Here is a 16662-nt window from a genome sequence, read left to right as displayed (position 1 = left end):
ATAGTCGGAATGCTACTTTTCATGGAGCAAAGCTATGATTGGCTGCATGCGGCAAGGCTCGCGCAGTTACCAGGCAGCGGGCTAGACTGAGGCTAGTTACCACGTCAGTGAGCTGACAGGGAAGGTAGCCGGCTCCGCTGCCTGTCCCGGCCGACTCATCCTGGCGGACTGTGCAGTCCCACCCTGACTTCGGCCATAATTTCCAGGAAACAGGCTCCTTCTCTTCTCCCATCTGCTACCAGAGCTGGGAGAGCTGCTCGGAGACGCCTCCAGGGTGCGGGCTGGACATGAGCAGCGGCTGCCGGTCCTGGGACTAGGCCCCGCCATTTTGGATCCGCTGACAGGTCAGCGAAGTCTCTTCCTAGAGTTCCGGTGTGGTGAAGGCCGCCCTGACTTCGCAATAGGGAATTAGGAGGAAGGGCCCTTAAATTGGGCGAGCCAGGGTGGGCTAAGGACGTAGCGAACAGGAATAAGACGAGAGAAGGGTTGTTGTGGGAGGGAACAGGAAGGTAGCAGGGGCAAAGGTCAGGCCCCTGCCGCAGGAGGGGCGATTTCTGCCCTCATTACTGATCCTTTGCAGGTGTCCAAATCTATTTTCCCAGGCTTGGCCTAGTCTTTAGCTTCTCTTTTCCAGCGCTTTCTGCATCCTAAAGATCCCAGTACTCAAAAGCTGAAAGCAAACCTAAGGAGCATTGTGTCTACTTTTATGGGTTTTCAGACTTTAGATATGAAAGTCTCTCTCTAGATTCTGTACAGCTTCTACTTCTTTGTGACTACCTCACTAAGACAAAGGAACTGCTTCATTTATACTGAATGATGAACTAGTGCACCCTAGAATCAGGTTGTCACCAGACGGACGTGTGGAAGGCTTGAGGTTATAGCAGCACAGGGAACTGGGCTATGAGAAGGCTTTCCTCTTACAGGACAGCTCAACTGCCAGTCTGGATCTGTATGTAAACACTAGACCTATCTTCTGGGCCTATTTGTTCCTTTATACAATCTTTCACAGACATTCTTTTCTGGTGTATGTTTTTGTTGACATTTCTCTCCCAGATCTTCTCTCCTCCAAGGAGATGAGGCTTAATCATAAGGAAACCACTCTGTTAATGACATATTTGACTGAGAGCAGAGAGATATTTGAGTACTGGCAAAGTTTGGTATTGTTGGCCTATTATTTTTAGTGGGCAAAAAGAGTCATGAGAGATTTTCAGCCAGTTGTAGGGTCAGAGCTCCAGAGTGAGTGATGGAACATAACCCTGGAGAGTGTAGTTTATGGCACTGTGATGACCTTTGATAAACTGCTGTGTTGTAAAGCTGTAAAAGTCCACCAAGAGTAAAGAATGCTTTTAGAAATAAGGAATAGTGTAGATGGTGTTTTTTAATGCACAATGTGGAAACTTGTATGCCTTTAATTCAGGTATACAAGGCACTGTAGGCCCTGTGGAGGATACAAATGGAAAGGTCTGCTTTGGGATTGCTCAGTTAATGCATTTCTTAAAAGTAGTAGCGTATATGTGCAGTGGCCGAGCTAGAGCAAGCAGTAGGTTAAGAGCAGGATCAACCTAATGCCTTTTGGTATGTAGTGGGCACTCAATAAATGTTATCTCTATCTGGGATTAGTTTCAATATGTGATCAGGACTTGTGGCCTGCTTTTGGTCCTGGCAATCAGGAACACTTTCCACTTTTGCATGATGAGGTAGTAACAAGGAGGATCAAAACGTCATAGTGTTAGAAGAGAAAACTATTTAGGATCTTGGAATGACTCAACTCAGTTTTTCCTACCTTTGTCCTTATTAAATTGAAATTTCATAATTTCCCTTTTCCCTTCCTACGTTTATCCTTATGAAATTGAAATTTTTGTATGTGTTGGGAGAAGGGGGATGGCATTATTTATGCTTCACGTGTGTTGATTTAGAATTAGTGGGATAGGCCGGGCGCGGTGGCTCAAGCCTGTAATCCCAGCACTTTGGGAGGCCGAGATGGGTGGATCACGAGGTCAGGAGATCGAGACCATCCTGGCTAACCCGGTGAAACCCCGTCTCTACTAAAAAATACAAAAAACTAGCCGGGCAAGGTGGCGGGCGCCTATAGTCCCAGCTACTCGGGAGGCTGAGGCAGGAGAATGGCGTGAACCCGAAAGGCGGAACTTGCAGTGAGCTGAGATCTGGCCACTGCGCTCCAGTTTGGGTGACAGAGCGAGACTCCGTCTCAAAAAAATAAATAAATAAATAAAATAAAATAAAATAAAAATAGAATTAGTGGGATGGAAATGGTACAGGAAACTATTTGCATTTTAACTTGCTGATCTAAGTGTAGAATTCCTCCCCCCTCCCCACCCCCAAAAAAGTAGTTGAACGCAGCAAATGAAATGACATAGCTCAGGGGGTACCCAGGTTTGATGATCCTGCCTTGCTCACTTGGGCCATTGCCCTGTTGAGTTGATATGCTTTGCATAACAGGCAATTTAGTCTCTGGTTAGGCAGTGTGATCAATCCAGGATCCAGTCATCCCCAGTTGAGCCTGAGGGTGACTGTAGAGGCATCAAAACGTTTTCTCTTTCTCTCTCTCTCTTTTTTTTAATCCTAAATGTCATTTCTAGATAGGAATAATTTTCTAGATAGGAATAATTCCCACTCCTACCCACAAATCAGAAAATTCATCCTTCAAATACAAGTTCTAAACTTGTATTTGAGCTTCTTTTTAATGGTGTTTATAGACAGTGTGTTCCAGTCTTGACAGTGATGCTCATTGGCACAGTGGGAACTCAGGTTATAGACATATCTCCTCAGTAGCCGGGCACCAATCCCAGTTTCAGCTCAGAGTTCTCAAAGTTCCACTACTATTTTATTTCCCTGTGTTCCAGAAGTCAGGATGACTGCCACTTTTACATAATAACCTCATTGATAGGGTACTTAGACTGGCTACTGTGGGCAGCTAGAGAGGAAGAAGACACAGCTCTTGCTTTTGAGGAGACTCTATTTATAGAGTACTCACTGCAAGGATCACCCTAATCTTTGTGTGACACTTCTCATTGGTTGATCACACTCTATATCCCTGTGGCTCTGTGTGACTGATTAGAATGATTCTGTTGTTGGGTTAATGGTGGGATTGAATTTACGGATGTATGTTTTTATTGACATCTTATCCTCAGGCTGGAAGAGCTATGTAAATATAATGGGCTACTGTTTAGCTGTTACTCTTTTTTTTTAAATATTTCAGTATGTTCAACTGCAGTTGTTTAACTAAATGAAAATATAATAAAGCAATGTGCTGATTTGGAACCCCAGTAATAATAGAAGTGATCATAGAAGTGATTATTTGTTCTAGTAGTAGTGGAAATTATCATAGATGCAACAGTCGTATGGAAGTATGATGGCAAAGTAATGGTTTGCCAGTCATATAAACCAGGGGCTACAAGCTCACATGCCTAAATGCCGGGCAGGTAATGTAAATGAGTGAATTGAGTCCCATGGGAATGTATTAGGATTAGTGGGGACTCTGGTATTCTGGAGAACCCATGCCTTTTTTTTTTTTATCTTTCATTTTAATTTCTTTTTATTGAGACAGGGTCTTGCTCTGTCACCCTGGCTGGAGTGCAGAGGACAATCACAGCTCACTGCAGCCTTGACCTCTGGGCTCAAGTGATCTTCCCACCTCAGCCTCCCAAGTAGCTGGGACTACAGATATGCGCCATCATGCCCAGCTAATTTTTTAATATTTTGTAGAGACAAGGTCTCACAGTGTTGCTCAGGCTGGTTTCAAACTCCTAGACTCAAGCAATCCTACCACCTTGGCCTCCCAAAGTGCTGGGATTATAGGAATGAACCACCATGCTCAACCCATTCCCTTATTTAAAAGAGCCAACTGTTCCTTTTTCAACAGATTGTTACTGTTTTAGAATGCGGGCACAGAATGACCACTCTATTTTTCGGGAGAAACTGGAAATTTAAATCATTGTGTTTTCTAATTGTTGGAAACTAGTTAAAAATATTTTTAAGCCTTTTTCAGGCCAAACAAAATCCAGTCTGTGGACTGGATTCTGCCCAATGGCTACTGGATGATGACCCTCAATAAACAAAATGGGCAGGGCTTATGAGACTTAATCACTGCAGTTCTCTGTGCATAATCACATAGACTTTTTTTCTTTGTCCTACTCTGCCAGCTGTCACCTTTATACCTTGGGTGCCCCGAGTGGCTAAAAGATGGAGTGAGATAGAGAAACTTTGTTTCATTTTTCATCTCTAAGCTGGCAGAAGGGACAGCTTTGGACATGTTAGTAGCTTGATTAGTAAATGATTCTTGAGATACTCTCAGAATCTCTACAGTGGGAGGAGATGGCATGCCAGAGCTGAGGTACACTGTTCACCTGATTAGCAGGTCTGGGAGGATTTTCCAGTGATGCCTTGTCAGGGCACCAGCTTTTTTCCCAGTTTAACCTTCTTTTACTTCCACCCTTTGAGTAAATTTCTTGAGCTCAGTAAGTTGTTTCCTAGTTTAGTAACTTTGGTTATTGTCAGTAAAGCACAGAACTATGGTGTGTTCCTAGGCCAGCTCTGGAAATGTTAAAAGATCTGCATCTTTAGTGTTTCTCTGGCTTTTTTTATTTTTTAGATGGAGTCTCGCTGTGTCGCTCAGGCTAGAGTGCAGTGGCGTGATCTCGGCTCACTGCAACCTCCGCCTCCCGGGGTCAAGCAATTCTCCTGCCTTAACCTCCTGAGTAGTTGGGACTACAGGTGTGTGCCACCACACCCGGCTAATTTTTGTATTTTTAGTAGAGATGGGGTTTCACCATATTGGCCAGGCTGGTCTTGAACTCTTGACCTCGTGGTCCGCCCGCCGTGGCCTCCCAAAGTGCTGGGTTTACAGGCGTGAGCCACCGTGCCCTGCCTTCTCTGGCTTTTAAATGGATCGAGTGAACATAAACCTTAGAAGGGCCTATTGCTGGTCCTTTAGCTCCCTACTACCATCTACCTTTTCGGAAGGTCTATCGGTTTTCTTGATTTGCGCAGCTCTGTATTAGACACAAAGGCATCATGAAAAAGGAAAACAAACTTGCACTTTTGCCTCTGGAGAATTTATTTGCTAGTTGGATAAGGACAATTTTTTTTTGAGACAGGGTCTCTCTCTGCCACCCAAGCTGGAATACAGTGGTGTGAGATCTCGGCTCACTGCAACCTTTGCCTCTCAGGCTGAAGTGATCTTCCCATCTCAGCCTCCTGAGTAGCTGGGACTATAGGCGCTTGCCACCAAGCCTGCCTGATTTTTGAATTTTTTGTAGAGACAAGGTTTTACCATATTGCCCAGAGTGCAGTGGTGTCATCATAGCTCATTGCAGCCTTGATTTTTTGGGCTCAAGTGATCCTCCTGCTTTAGCCTCCCTAGTGGCTCGGACTATAGGCATGTACCACTATGTCCCACTACTTTTTTTTTTTTTTTAATTTATGTTGCCTAGGCTGGTCTCTGACTCCTGAGCTCAAGCATTCCTCCTGCTTTGGCCTCCTACAGTGCTGGGATTACAGATGAGAACTACTGCACCTGGCCAAGGACAATGTTTAAAAGTGATTAAGAGGCCAGGCGCGGTAGCCCATGCCTATAATCCCAGCACTTTGGGAAGTCAAGGCAGGCAGATCACCTGAGGTCAGGAGTTCAAGGCCAGCCTGGCCAACATGGTGAAACCCTGTCTTTACTAAAAAGATAAAAATTAGGTAGGTGTGGTGGTGGGCGCCTGTAATCCCAGCTACTCGGGAGGCTGAGGCAGGAGAATCACTTGAACCCTGGAGGTGGAGGTTGCAATGAGCCAAGATCACGCCACTGCACTCCAGCCTGGATGACAAGAGCAAAACTCCGTCTTAAAACAAACAAACAAAAACCAAACAAAACAAAAAAACCATAAAAGCAATTAAAAAAAAAAAAAACTTAAATACTAATGTACTAAAAACAGCTATTTAGAGCCAAAGAAAATAAGACATTTATGAAGAATTGACAGTTACATTAAAAATTATATATTTCACAAAAATATGAATGTGCGAATAACACTTGAGGAGATGTCAGGAAGATAGATGTGAAGAAAGAAGCATTATGATTTAGCTGGTAGGTAAATGTGGGTTCTTTTTACCTGTATGGAAGGTTTGTAACTTCTGGTAGAGAAGCAAATACAGAACACCAAAAAAAGGTTTGCCAGCGTGGCTCAGAGTCATTGTCTTCTACGAAGTCATTTTTATCATGAGGTGGATGTGTGCTGTACCACTCTTGAAGAGTCAGTCTTGATGTTAGTTAATTCATTTGTTCATCCAGTATTATTATTATTATTTTTTTGAGATGGAGTCGCTCTGTGGCCCAGGCTGGAGTGCAGTGGCTGGATCTCAGCTCACTGCAAGCTCTGCCTCCCGGGTTTACACCATTCTCCTGCCTCAGCCTCCTGAGTAGCTGGGACTACAGGCGCCCGCCACCTCGCCCGGCTAGTTTTTTGTATTTTTTAGTAGAGACGGGGTTTCACCGTGTTAGCCAGGATGGTCTCGATCTCCTCACCTCATGATCCGCCCGTCTCGGCCTCCCAAAGTGCTGGGATTACAGGCTTGAGCCACCGTGCCCGGCTGTTCATCCAGTATTTATTGATCATTTTTCTTACTATGTGTCAGGCTTTGGAGATAAAAAGGTAAATAAATCATGGTCTTTCCCCCTGAGATAGAGCCTGATAGTCCCATGGTGGAGGTATACTAAATAAATAATTATAAATTGGTATGAGATGTGTTTATTTTTATTTTCATTTATTTATTTGAGGCAGCGTCTCACTCTGTCACCCAGGCTGGAGTACAGTGGCACGGTCATAGCTCAGGGCAACCTGGAACTCCTTGGCTCAAGTGATCCTCCTGCCTTAGTCTCCCAAGTAGCTGCGACAACAGGTGTGCGCCACCACACCTGGCCAGTTTTTCTTTATGTTTTGTAGAGGCAGAGTCTCGCCATGTTGCCTAGGCTGGTCTTGAACTTCTAGGCTCAACTGATGCCCCTGCCTTGGCCTCCCAAAGTGCTGGGATCACAGACATCAGCCACTGTGCCTGACCAAGATATGTTTAAATAGAGATAGGTACAAAGTGCTGTGGGTGGCCGGGTGTGGTGGCTCATGCCTGTAATCCCAGCACTTTGAGAGGCTGAGGCAGGCAGATCACTTGAGATCAGGAGTTTGAGACCAGGAGTTTGAGACCAGCCTGGCCAGCATGGCCCAACTCTACTGAAAATACTAAAAAAGTGGAAAAAAGGGCCGGGTGCAGTGGCTCACGCCTGTAATCCCAGCACTTTGGGAGGCCGAGGCAGGCAGATCACCTGAGGCTGGGAGTTTGAGACCAGCCTGACTAACATGGAGAAACCTCGTCTCTACTAAAAATACAAAGTCGGCCGGGCATGGTGGTGCATGAATGTAATCCCAGCTACTCAGGACATTGAGGTAGGAGAATCGCTTGAACCTGGAAGGCAGAGGTTACAGTGAGCTGAGACTGTGCCATTGGACTCCAGCCTGGGCAACAAGGGGGAAACGCTGTCTCAAAAAAAAAAAAAAAAAAAAGGTGGAAAATAAATAAATAAATAAGTGGTTATAAGCTTGTTCTTAGAACCACTGTGATATTCTGACTCCCTTGTTGACTTTTGGATGGAATGAGTAAGGGTTTATCAGGTGGACAAGAGTGAGAAAAAACATTCAGAATAGAAAGGGAACTTCATATTGAAGCAAAGGCAAAGAGGCAGCAAAGACCATGACTTTAAAAAGTAGGAATGACGGGGCACGGTGGCTCACACCTATAATCCCAGCATTTTGGGAGTCTGAGGCAGGCAGATTGCTTTGAGCTCTGGAGTTTGAGACCAGCCTGGGCAACATGGCAAAATGTTGTCTCTACAAAAAATACAAAAAAATTAGCCAGGCTTGGTAGCTTGTGCCTGTATTTCTAGCTACTTGGGAGGCTGAGGTGGGAGGATCGCTTGAGCCTGGGAAGCAGATGTTGCAGTGAGCCAAAATTGTACCACTGCACTCCAGCCTGGGCGACAGAATGAGACCCTGTCTCAAAAAAAAAAATAAAAAAATAAAAAACCGAAAAAACTTTTTAGGGTCTTTTATTTTATTTTATTATTTTTTGAGCCAGTGTCTTGCTCTGCTGCCCAGGCTGTAGTGGTGCAATCTTGGCTTACTGCAACCTCCACTTCCTGGATTCAAGCAATCCTCCTGCCTCATCCTCCTGAATAGCTGGGATTACAGGCCCCTGCCATCATGCCCAGCTAATTTTTGTATTTTTAGTAGAGTAGGGATTTCACCATGCTGTCCAGGCTGGTCTCAAACTCCTGACCTCAGTTGATCTGCCCGCCTTAGCCTCCCAAAGTGCTGGGATTACAGGCATGAGCCACTGCCCCCAGCCGAGGGTCTATTTTATACAAAGAATATGTGTAGCATATATGGGGCACCAATGGCTGCCACCCAGCTTGAAAAACAACATTACCAAAACTGAGGCTGCATGTATGCCCTTCCCTGTTAGTTCCCCGACACTCCCTGCCCCTTGCCACTATTCTCAGTTTTTTTTGTGAGCTTCTCTGCGGTATAGTCCTAGAAGCGGAATTGCTGAAATACGGGGTATGAAGTGCTTTAGCTTTGTAAGATAATGCCAAATTGTTATGCAAATTCATATTAATTTAGATACATAACAGCCATTTGGTCTGCATTTTTTTTACCAACTTAAAAATAATTTTTTTTTTTTTTTTTGAGACAGGGTCTTACTCTGTTGCCCAGGCTGGAGTACAGCGGTGTGATCATGGCTCACCGCAGCCTTGCTCCGCAGCCTTGATCCTCCCACTTCAGCCTGGCAAGTAGCTTGGGACTGCAGGCATGTGCCACCATGCCCTACTAATTTTTAAATTTTTTGTAGAGATGGAGTTTTGCCATGTTGCCCAGGCTGTTCTCAAACTCTGGGCTCAAGTGATTCTCCTGCATCGGCCTCCTGAAATGCTGGATTACAGGCGTGAGCACCTGGCCTTTTAAGTATTATCAGATATAAAGTGTTTTGCTATTTCAGGAATATAAAGTGGTATACCATTATAATCTTATTTTGTAATTTTCCTGATTATTAATGAAGCTAATAATCTTTTCATGTATTTATTTGCTATTTATGTTTCCTATTCTATGAAATGCCTATGCATGTCTCTTACCAATTTTGGGGAGGGGTTATATGTCTCGTTCTTATAGTTTTGCAGCAGTTATTGTGTGCTCTGTTTATTATTCCTTTATTAGTTATATGTGCTACAAATATTTTCTTCCAGTTTGTGCCTTATCTTTTCCCTCTTTTTTATGGTATCTTTTGAACAGACATTTTTAATTTTAACATGGTTGAATTCACCGATTTTTTAAAGAGGTTTTACTTTTTGTTTCCTGTTTAGGTACTTCTCCCTTATGCTGAGTTTATTAAAATACTGTCCTGTAGCCAGGTGCTGTGGCACACACCTGTTGTCTCAGCTATCCAGGAGGCTGACGTGGAAGGATTGCTTGAGCCTAGGAGTTTGAGTCCGGGTTCGGCAACATAGCAAGACCCTATCTCTAAAAAAAAAATCGAAAAGAAAATATTCTCATATATTAGCTTCTAAGAGATTTCAAGTTTTGCTTTTCGTATTTAAATAACCTGAGATATATTTTTGGTATCCCCTTAAATAAGAATCCAACTTATTGTTTCTGTTTCTCCTGCTTTTGTTTGGATATAGACAGAGTTGCCAAGTGATACAGTGACTCCTCTTTGGATCCTGTTGAGGTAACTGGGATGCCACAGAGCACTAGGGGAATGTTCTAGACCCAGCTTTAAATGGACAGTGCTTTCAAGGGTACATGTTACTCAGAGTCTCTGGACCAGTGGCTTATCTGGCTAAGGGTATTAGTTGGTATTTATTTAGTTGTTCCTGCTCTTATTTATTTTTTTCTTTTTTATTTTTATTTTTTTTTTGAGGCGGAGTCTCGCTCTGTCGCCCGGACTGGAGTGCAGTGGCCGGATCTCAGCTCACTGCAAGCTCTGCCTCCCGGGTTTATGCCATTCTCCTGCCTCAGCCTCCGGAGTAGCTGGGACTACAGGCGCCCGCCACCTCGCCCGGCTAGTTTTTTTTTTGTATTTTTAGTAGAGACGGGGTTTCACCGTGTTAGCCAGGATGGTCTCGATCTCCTGACCTCGTGATCTGCCCGTCTCGGCCTCCCAAAGTGCTGGGATTACAGGCTTGAGCCACCGCGCCCGGCTATTTATTTTTTTCTATTAATTTTTCATTTGTGTGAGTACGTAATGGATGTATTTCTCTTGTTATCTCTGACACAAGATAAATCTTAAGTTTGTTTCTACTATACTTTTATGAGGTTTCTGCAGGCCTTTATGACCTTGTGACAAGAGATTTCTCGGCCATTGGCTACCAGACAGCAAGTGGTTCATCAGTTTCCCATCTGAAGCTGAAGGGCACAACTGTTTGGAGATTCCCTGAGTGAGGAGACGTACACTCAGAGACCTAGAAGGAGATTAGGCAGCTCAGCATAATACTTGAAAATAATTCCTCTTCATTCCCTAGATGTTTCTTTTTTTTACGAGACAAGAGTCTCACTCTGTTGCCCAGGCTGGAATGCAGTGGTGTGATCTTGGCTCACTACAACCTCTGCCTCCTGGGTTCAAGTGATTCTCCTGCCTCAGCCTCCCAAGCAGCTGGGATTACAGGTGCGTGTCACCACACCTGGCTAATTTTTGTATTTTTAGTTGAGGCAGGGTTTCACCATGTTGGCCAGGCTGGTCTTGAACTCCCAACCTCAGGTGATCTGCCCACCTCAGCCTTCCAAAGTGCTGGGATTATAGGCGTGAGCCACTGCGCCCAGCCCTGGATGTTTCTTTTTTACAATGATTTTTTGCTTAGACCTTTGCTATCTTAGAAAGTGGTTAGTTCTTTCCTAAAGAGCTTATTCATTTTTAGTAAATCCGTTGATTAAAATTTAAAAGTAGTTAATAGGTAATATATGTTTGTGACACAAAATTCAAAAGGTAAAAAAGAATATACAGAGAAAAGTTAGTCTTCCTTTCACTCCTCCACCACTCAGTTCCCTAGTCATCTGGTTTGTTCCCTGGAGGCAGCAACCTCTTAGCAGTTTCCTACAAGTCCTTCCAGAGACCTAGAGCATATTCATCTTGCCTACATAATTTAAGGAAGGGAAAATACCAGGAGAGGTTTTAATATTTTCTCTTCTGATTCTTTAAATCATTTTTGAATTTGTCTTTCCTTTATTTCTAAGTTCTCCTCCTCCTCCTCCTCCTCCTCCTCATAAGAGAGGATGGTTGTACATTCATATCATTGAGCCTTCTCAGAAGAGAACATTGTTGTATTCCTAGAGCATGTGGAAAGCAGATAGTCTTCTGAGACTAACCTAGTTCTTAAATTGTCATTAATATAAATCTTGTGTTGGATTCCCTTGTGGACTGGGGACGTGTTGTGGGCATGGACACATTATTATTCTTATTATATTATTTTATTATTTTTTTGAGACGGAGTCTCACTCTGTTGCCCCGGCTGGAGTGCAGTGGCACAATCTCGGCTCACCGCAAACTCTGCCTCCCGGGTTCACGCCATTCTCCTGCCTCAGCCTCCCGAGTAGCTGGAACTACAGGCGCCCGCCACCATGCCCGGTTAATTTTTTTGTATTTTTAGTAGAGATGGGGTTTCACTGTGTTAGTCAGGATGGTCTCGATCTTCTGACCTCATGATCCGCCCACCTCAGCCTCACAAAGTGCTGGGATTACAGGCGTGAGCCACCGCGTCCAGCCTATTATTATTTTTTTAAGACAGAGTCTCGCTCTGTTGCCCAGGCTGGTGTGCAATGGCACAAACGCAGCTCACTGCAGCCTCGACCTACTGGCCTCAAGCAATCCTCCCACCTCAGCCTCCCTACCAGCTGGGACTACTGGTGTGTACCACCACACCTGGCTAATTTTTGTATTTTTTGTAGAGACAGGGTTCACCATGTTGCCAAGGCTGGTCTCAAACTCCTGGACTCAAACAATCTACCCACCTCAGCCTTCCAAAGTGTTGGGGTTTAAAAGTGTGAGCTACTGCGCCTGACCCCTGGACAAAATTTGTACCAGTTTCTTTTTTCTTTATCATGGTGGTTTTCATGCTTTTCACTTTCTGGGGGGCCTCATGTTATGCAAAATATGCAGATCGAGCTACTTGCTGGGTACATTTCTTTCCTATATCTCTGGCTGTGTCTCAGTTTTCATATCTATTCCACTAAACTGTATAAATGCCTCAAGGGCAGAAATTGTATACCTCTTATCATTGTTAATGTTTAATTATATTGATAGTACGGTAATACTTTCTCTTTGTGAAAAAAGAGAAAGTTTTTTTTTTCTCTTTTTGAGATGGAGTCTGGCTCCGTTGCCCAGGCTGGAGTACAGTGGTGTAATCTCGGCTCACTTTAACCTCTGCCTCCCAGGTTCAAGCAATTCTTCTGCCTCAGCCACCCGAGTAAACTGGGATTACAGGCGCTCTCCACCACGCCTGGCCAGTTTTTGTATTTTGAGTGGAGATAGGTTTCACTATGTTGACCATGCTGGTCTGGAGCTCAGATGATCTACCTGCCTTGGCACTCCTGAAGTGCTGGGATTACAGGTGTGAGCCACAGTGCCTGACCTTTTTGTAAAAAATTGAAACATTACAGATCCATCCTGGGCAACAAAATGAGACCCCATCTCTACAAAAAATACAAAAATTAGTTGGGTGTGGTGGTGTGCACCTAAGTCCCTGCTACTCAGGAGGCTAAGGCAGGAGGATTGCTTGAACCCAAGAGTTCAGGTCTGCAGTGAGGCATGACAGTGCCACAGGACTCCAACCTGGGTGACAGAGTGAGGCCCTGTCTCAAAAAAACCCCAAAAGACAAAAACATTACAGATAGGGCTCAAGTATCCTCTGATTGCATCCTGATTTCATAGCACCTTCTTTAGGGATAATTATGGTTATAAGTTCGGGTATATTAGCACAGACATTTTATTTTATATTTACATATCATATTAATGCTTTCTTGCTGTAAGTTAATATGAGTTTTCAGAACTTTTCAAAGGTCTTGTGACTGTCACTGTCCAGTTTTCTGGAACTGACTGGGCCAGTTGGATGCAGTCACTTATTTATATTTTATGTTTATATTTATATTTATATATTTTTAGAGATAGTGTCTTGCTCTGTGACCCAGGCTGGAGTGCAGTTGCAGGATCATAGCTCTCTGCAGCCTCGAACTCCTGAGTTCAAGTGATCCTCCCCATTCAGCCTCCCCAGTAACTAGGACTACAGGTGTATGCCACTATGCCTAGCTAATTTTTTAGTTTTGTTTTTTTGGTAGAGACTGGGTCTCACTGTTTGCCCAGGCTGGTCTCAACTCTTGGGCTCAACTGATTCTCCTGCCTTGGATTCCCGAAGTGCTGAGATTGCATGTGTGAGCCACTTCACCTGGCCTGGATGCAGCCTGTAGGCTGACATTGCAATTGTGGTTCTAAACCAACGCTATGCTTCCAACAACCTTTATTCTCTTCTTTAACTTGAATCTTCACTGTTACTTTATTGAGTAGATAAAAAAGAACAAAGGGAAGGCTATGTATTTAGGGGAGAGCGAGAGAGAGTATCTTGTTATGTTGCCCAGGCTGGTCTCAAATTCCTGTACTCAAGCAATCCTCCTGCCTTGTCCTCCCGAAGTGCTAGGATTATAGGCATGGGCTACCACGTTTGGCCAGAAATACTGTTTTTAACAGGCTGACATTATGGTTGTATCTGTGTACTTAAAGGCATCATAGGACTTTGGGAACAATTGACTTTGAAGAATTTGACATGCTTCCTGAGGATTGTTGAGGTGCCTTTGAAAAGTTTTCTGGATTGATTTGCTTTGAGTTGTATCTTGAACTGCCTTGAACTTCTAAAGACCCCCTAGGAGAGCCAGATAGTTGGATTCATAACATAAGATGGACTTCATCTCATTTTAGTATTACAGATTTTTTTTTTTTTTTTTGGAAATGGAGTTTCACTCTTGTTGCCCAGGCTGGAGTGCAATGGTGTGATCTTGGCTCACCACAACCTCTGTCTCCCAGGTTCAAGCAATTCTCCTACCTCAGCCTCCCGAGTAGCTGAGATTACAGGCATGCGTCACCTTGCCTGGCTAATTTTTTGTGTTTTTAGTGGATAGGGGGTTTCTCCATGTTGGTCAGGCTGACCTTGAACTCCCGACCTCAGGTGATCCACCTGTCTCGGCCTCCCAAAGTGCTGGGATTACAGACCTGAGCCACCGCACCTGGCTAACAGATTTTATGAGTATAGACAATCTTGGTACTGGCTAGGCGCCTGTGCTGGCCTATGCCTGTAATCCAAGCACTTTGGGAGGCCCAGCCGGGCAGATTACCTGAGGTCTGGAGTTCGAGACCAGCCTGACCAACACGGAGAAACCCTGTCTTTACTAAAAAAACTACAAAATTAGCTGGATATGGTGGCGCATGCCTGTAATCCCAGCTACTCGGGAGGCTGAGGCGGGAGAATTGCTTGAACCTGGGAGGCAGAAGTTGTGGTAAGCTGAGATCGTGCCATTGCACTCCAGCCTGGGCAACAAGAGTGAAACTCCGCCTCAAAAAAAACCAAAAACATGGGCCGGCGCGGTGGCTCAAGCCTGTAATCCCAGCACTTTGGGAGGCCGAGACTGGCGGATCACGAGGTCTGGAGATCGAGACCATTCTGGCTAACACGGTGAAACCCCGTCTCTACTAAAAAAAAAATACAAAAAACTAGCCGGGAGAGGTGGCGGGCACCTGTAATCCCAGCTACTCGGGAGGCTGAGGCAGGAGAATGGCGTAAACCCAGGAGGCGGAGCTTGCAGTGTGCTGAGATTCAGCCACTGCACTCCAGCCTGGGCAACAAAGCGAGACTCCATCTCAAAAAAAAAAAAGAAAGAAAATCTTAGTACTGAAAAGTTAAGTCACAATTCTAACCTTATCAGGTACTGATTTTTAAGCTTCGGTATGCTTTGGGTAACCAAATATTAACCAGACTATTATCTTAACTGTTTTGGTAGGTTTGCCAAGATGGTGGATAAGAATATTTATATCATTCAAGGGGAGATTAACATTGTGGTTGGGGCCATCAAACGAAATGCCCGATGGAGCACCCATACACCACTGGTAAGTAGGAAATGGATAAATAGCCTGTCACCAAGTTTTTGTAGGGGATCTGTTGGCGTGGTTAAAAGAGTAATCAAATTCCTAGTAATGAGAATAGTAGGAATTCAGAGTTGTTCTTGATAGCTTGTTTTTTGTATCCCAACTAGCATCAGATATATAGGCTGTCTTTTTTTTTATCTGGGACACAAAAGATGACACCATTCTTCTTCTAAATATTTTTGTAAACAGCTTAAGCTAGTCCTGTGCTTGGGACCTCTTTAGTATGCCTAAAAGTGTCGGAAAGATTCCTTATTTTCTAATTCTTTAGGACTATAATTAGCTATCAAATTTATTTAAATCAGGGTAGTTACTGATACATAGAACATGACTTAGTGATGGTACTCCTTCTTGGGGGTTCAGCAAACTTCCATGTATAGAGTAGGCCATGTCTTACCAATCAGATGAGTAAGAAACTTACCTGTTATACAGTTGGCTTTCTTTGTTATATGTGTTTGAGGATTTTTTTTGTAGAATTGTGTAAAACAATTTTTGGCACAGTTGTAGAAACAAGTTTAGAAATTGCCATCTTGGGAGTTTATATGAACATAACTGGTAAGTGCATTTGGAAATTTCTCAGGTTCTTTCATAAAAATATATTGATTTAGAGGTGAGAATGGCATCAGGAGTATCTTTGAAATGAATATGTCTGATGACATAATGAAATGAATATGTATGATGACATAATGGGTATGAAAAAGGAGAGAAAACAGAATAATACACATAGAAAGGACCTGGCAATCTGTAGTAGCTTGAGTGCTATGGTGATGATATAGATTAGCACTTAAGGATTCGCTATTTTGGATAAGCCCAGAGTATCTCTATGAAGTAAGAAATTAGGGAACAGAAAAATATGAACTATGGCTAATTTTCTTTTCCTCAGAAGGAAAACTTACAGGATTTTCTGATTGGATTCAGAGAAAGAGCCCTTGATCTGTCCTTTATTTTCCTTTTCCTCTTTTGGCCCAATAATGACTTACTTTTAATCTATGTGTCCTACAGGATGAAGAACGGGATCCTCTGCTGCATAGTTTCGGTCATCTAAAGGAGGTTTTAAACAATATAACAGGTAAGTCTTCATGTGTATGTGAATTACTAATTTTGGTAAAAAATATGTGTTTGATTTATTGAAAGGATGGACAAACTTTTTCTATAAAGGACTTTATAGTAAATAATATAGGCTTTGTGGGCCATGCACAACTGCACAACTACTTAATTCTGCCTTTGTAGCTCAAAAGCAGCTGTAGATAATACATAAATGAATGAGCAATATATTTTTTCCTTTTTGTTTATTTTACAGAGACAGGGTCTTGCTATGTTGCCCAGGCTGGTTTCAAATGCCTGAGCTCAAGCAATCCTCCTGTCTTGGCCTCTCAAAGTGTTGGGATTCCAGGCTTAAGCCACTGTGCCTGGCCTATATTTTCTTTGTTTTTT

The 16662-nt window shown here is 43.5% G+C and overlaps 1 protein-coding gene across 4 annotated transcripts in view; it reads left to right on the top strand.

Moving 5' to 3' along the window:
* GBF1 (golgi brefeldin A resistant guanine nucleotide exchange factor 1) overlaps nt 1-16662 on the top strand; it is a 141878-nt gene continuing 125216 nt past the window's right edge. Inside the window, exons 1-3 of one of the 4 annotated variants that reach the window (XM_023206492.2) lie at nt 1-344; nt 15087-15192; nt 16231-16297. In XM_023206492.2, coding sequence (XP_023062260.2) covers nt 15097-15192; nt 16231-16297 — 163 coding nt within the window. In that variant the 5' untranslated portion in view covers nt 1-344; nt 15087-15096. The remainder of the gene's footprint in view (nt 345-15086; nt 15193-16230; nt 16298-16662) is intronic. The other 3 variants (XM_023206493.3, XM_023206494.3, XM_023206495.3) reach the window with 3 other exon arrangements.

This window comes from Piliocolobus tephrosceles, chromosome 9 (assembly GCF_002776525.5).
Source record: "Piliocolobus tephrosceles isolate RC106 chromosome 9, ASM277652v3, whole genome shotgun sequence".
Taxonomy (NCBI): domain Eukaryota; kingdom Metazoa; phylum Chordata; class Mammalia; order Primates; family Cercopithecidae; genus Piliocolobus; species Piliocolobus tephrosceles.
The sequence above is the reverse complement of the archived record's forward strand: the minus strand, read 5'-3'. Positions and strand labels throughout refer to the sequence as shown.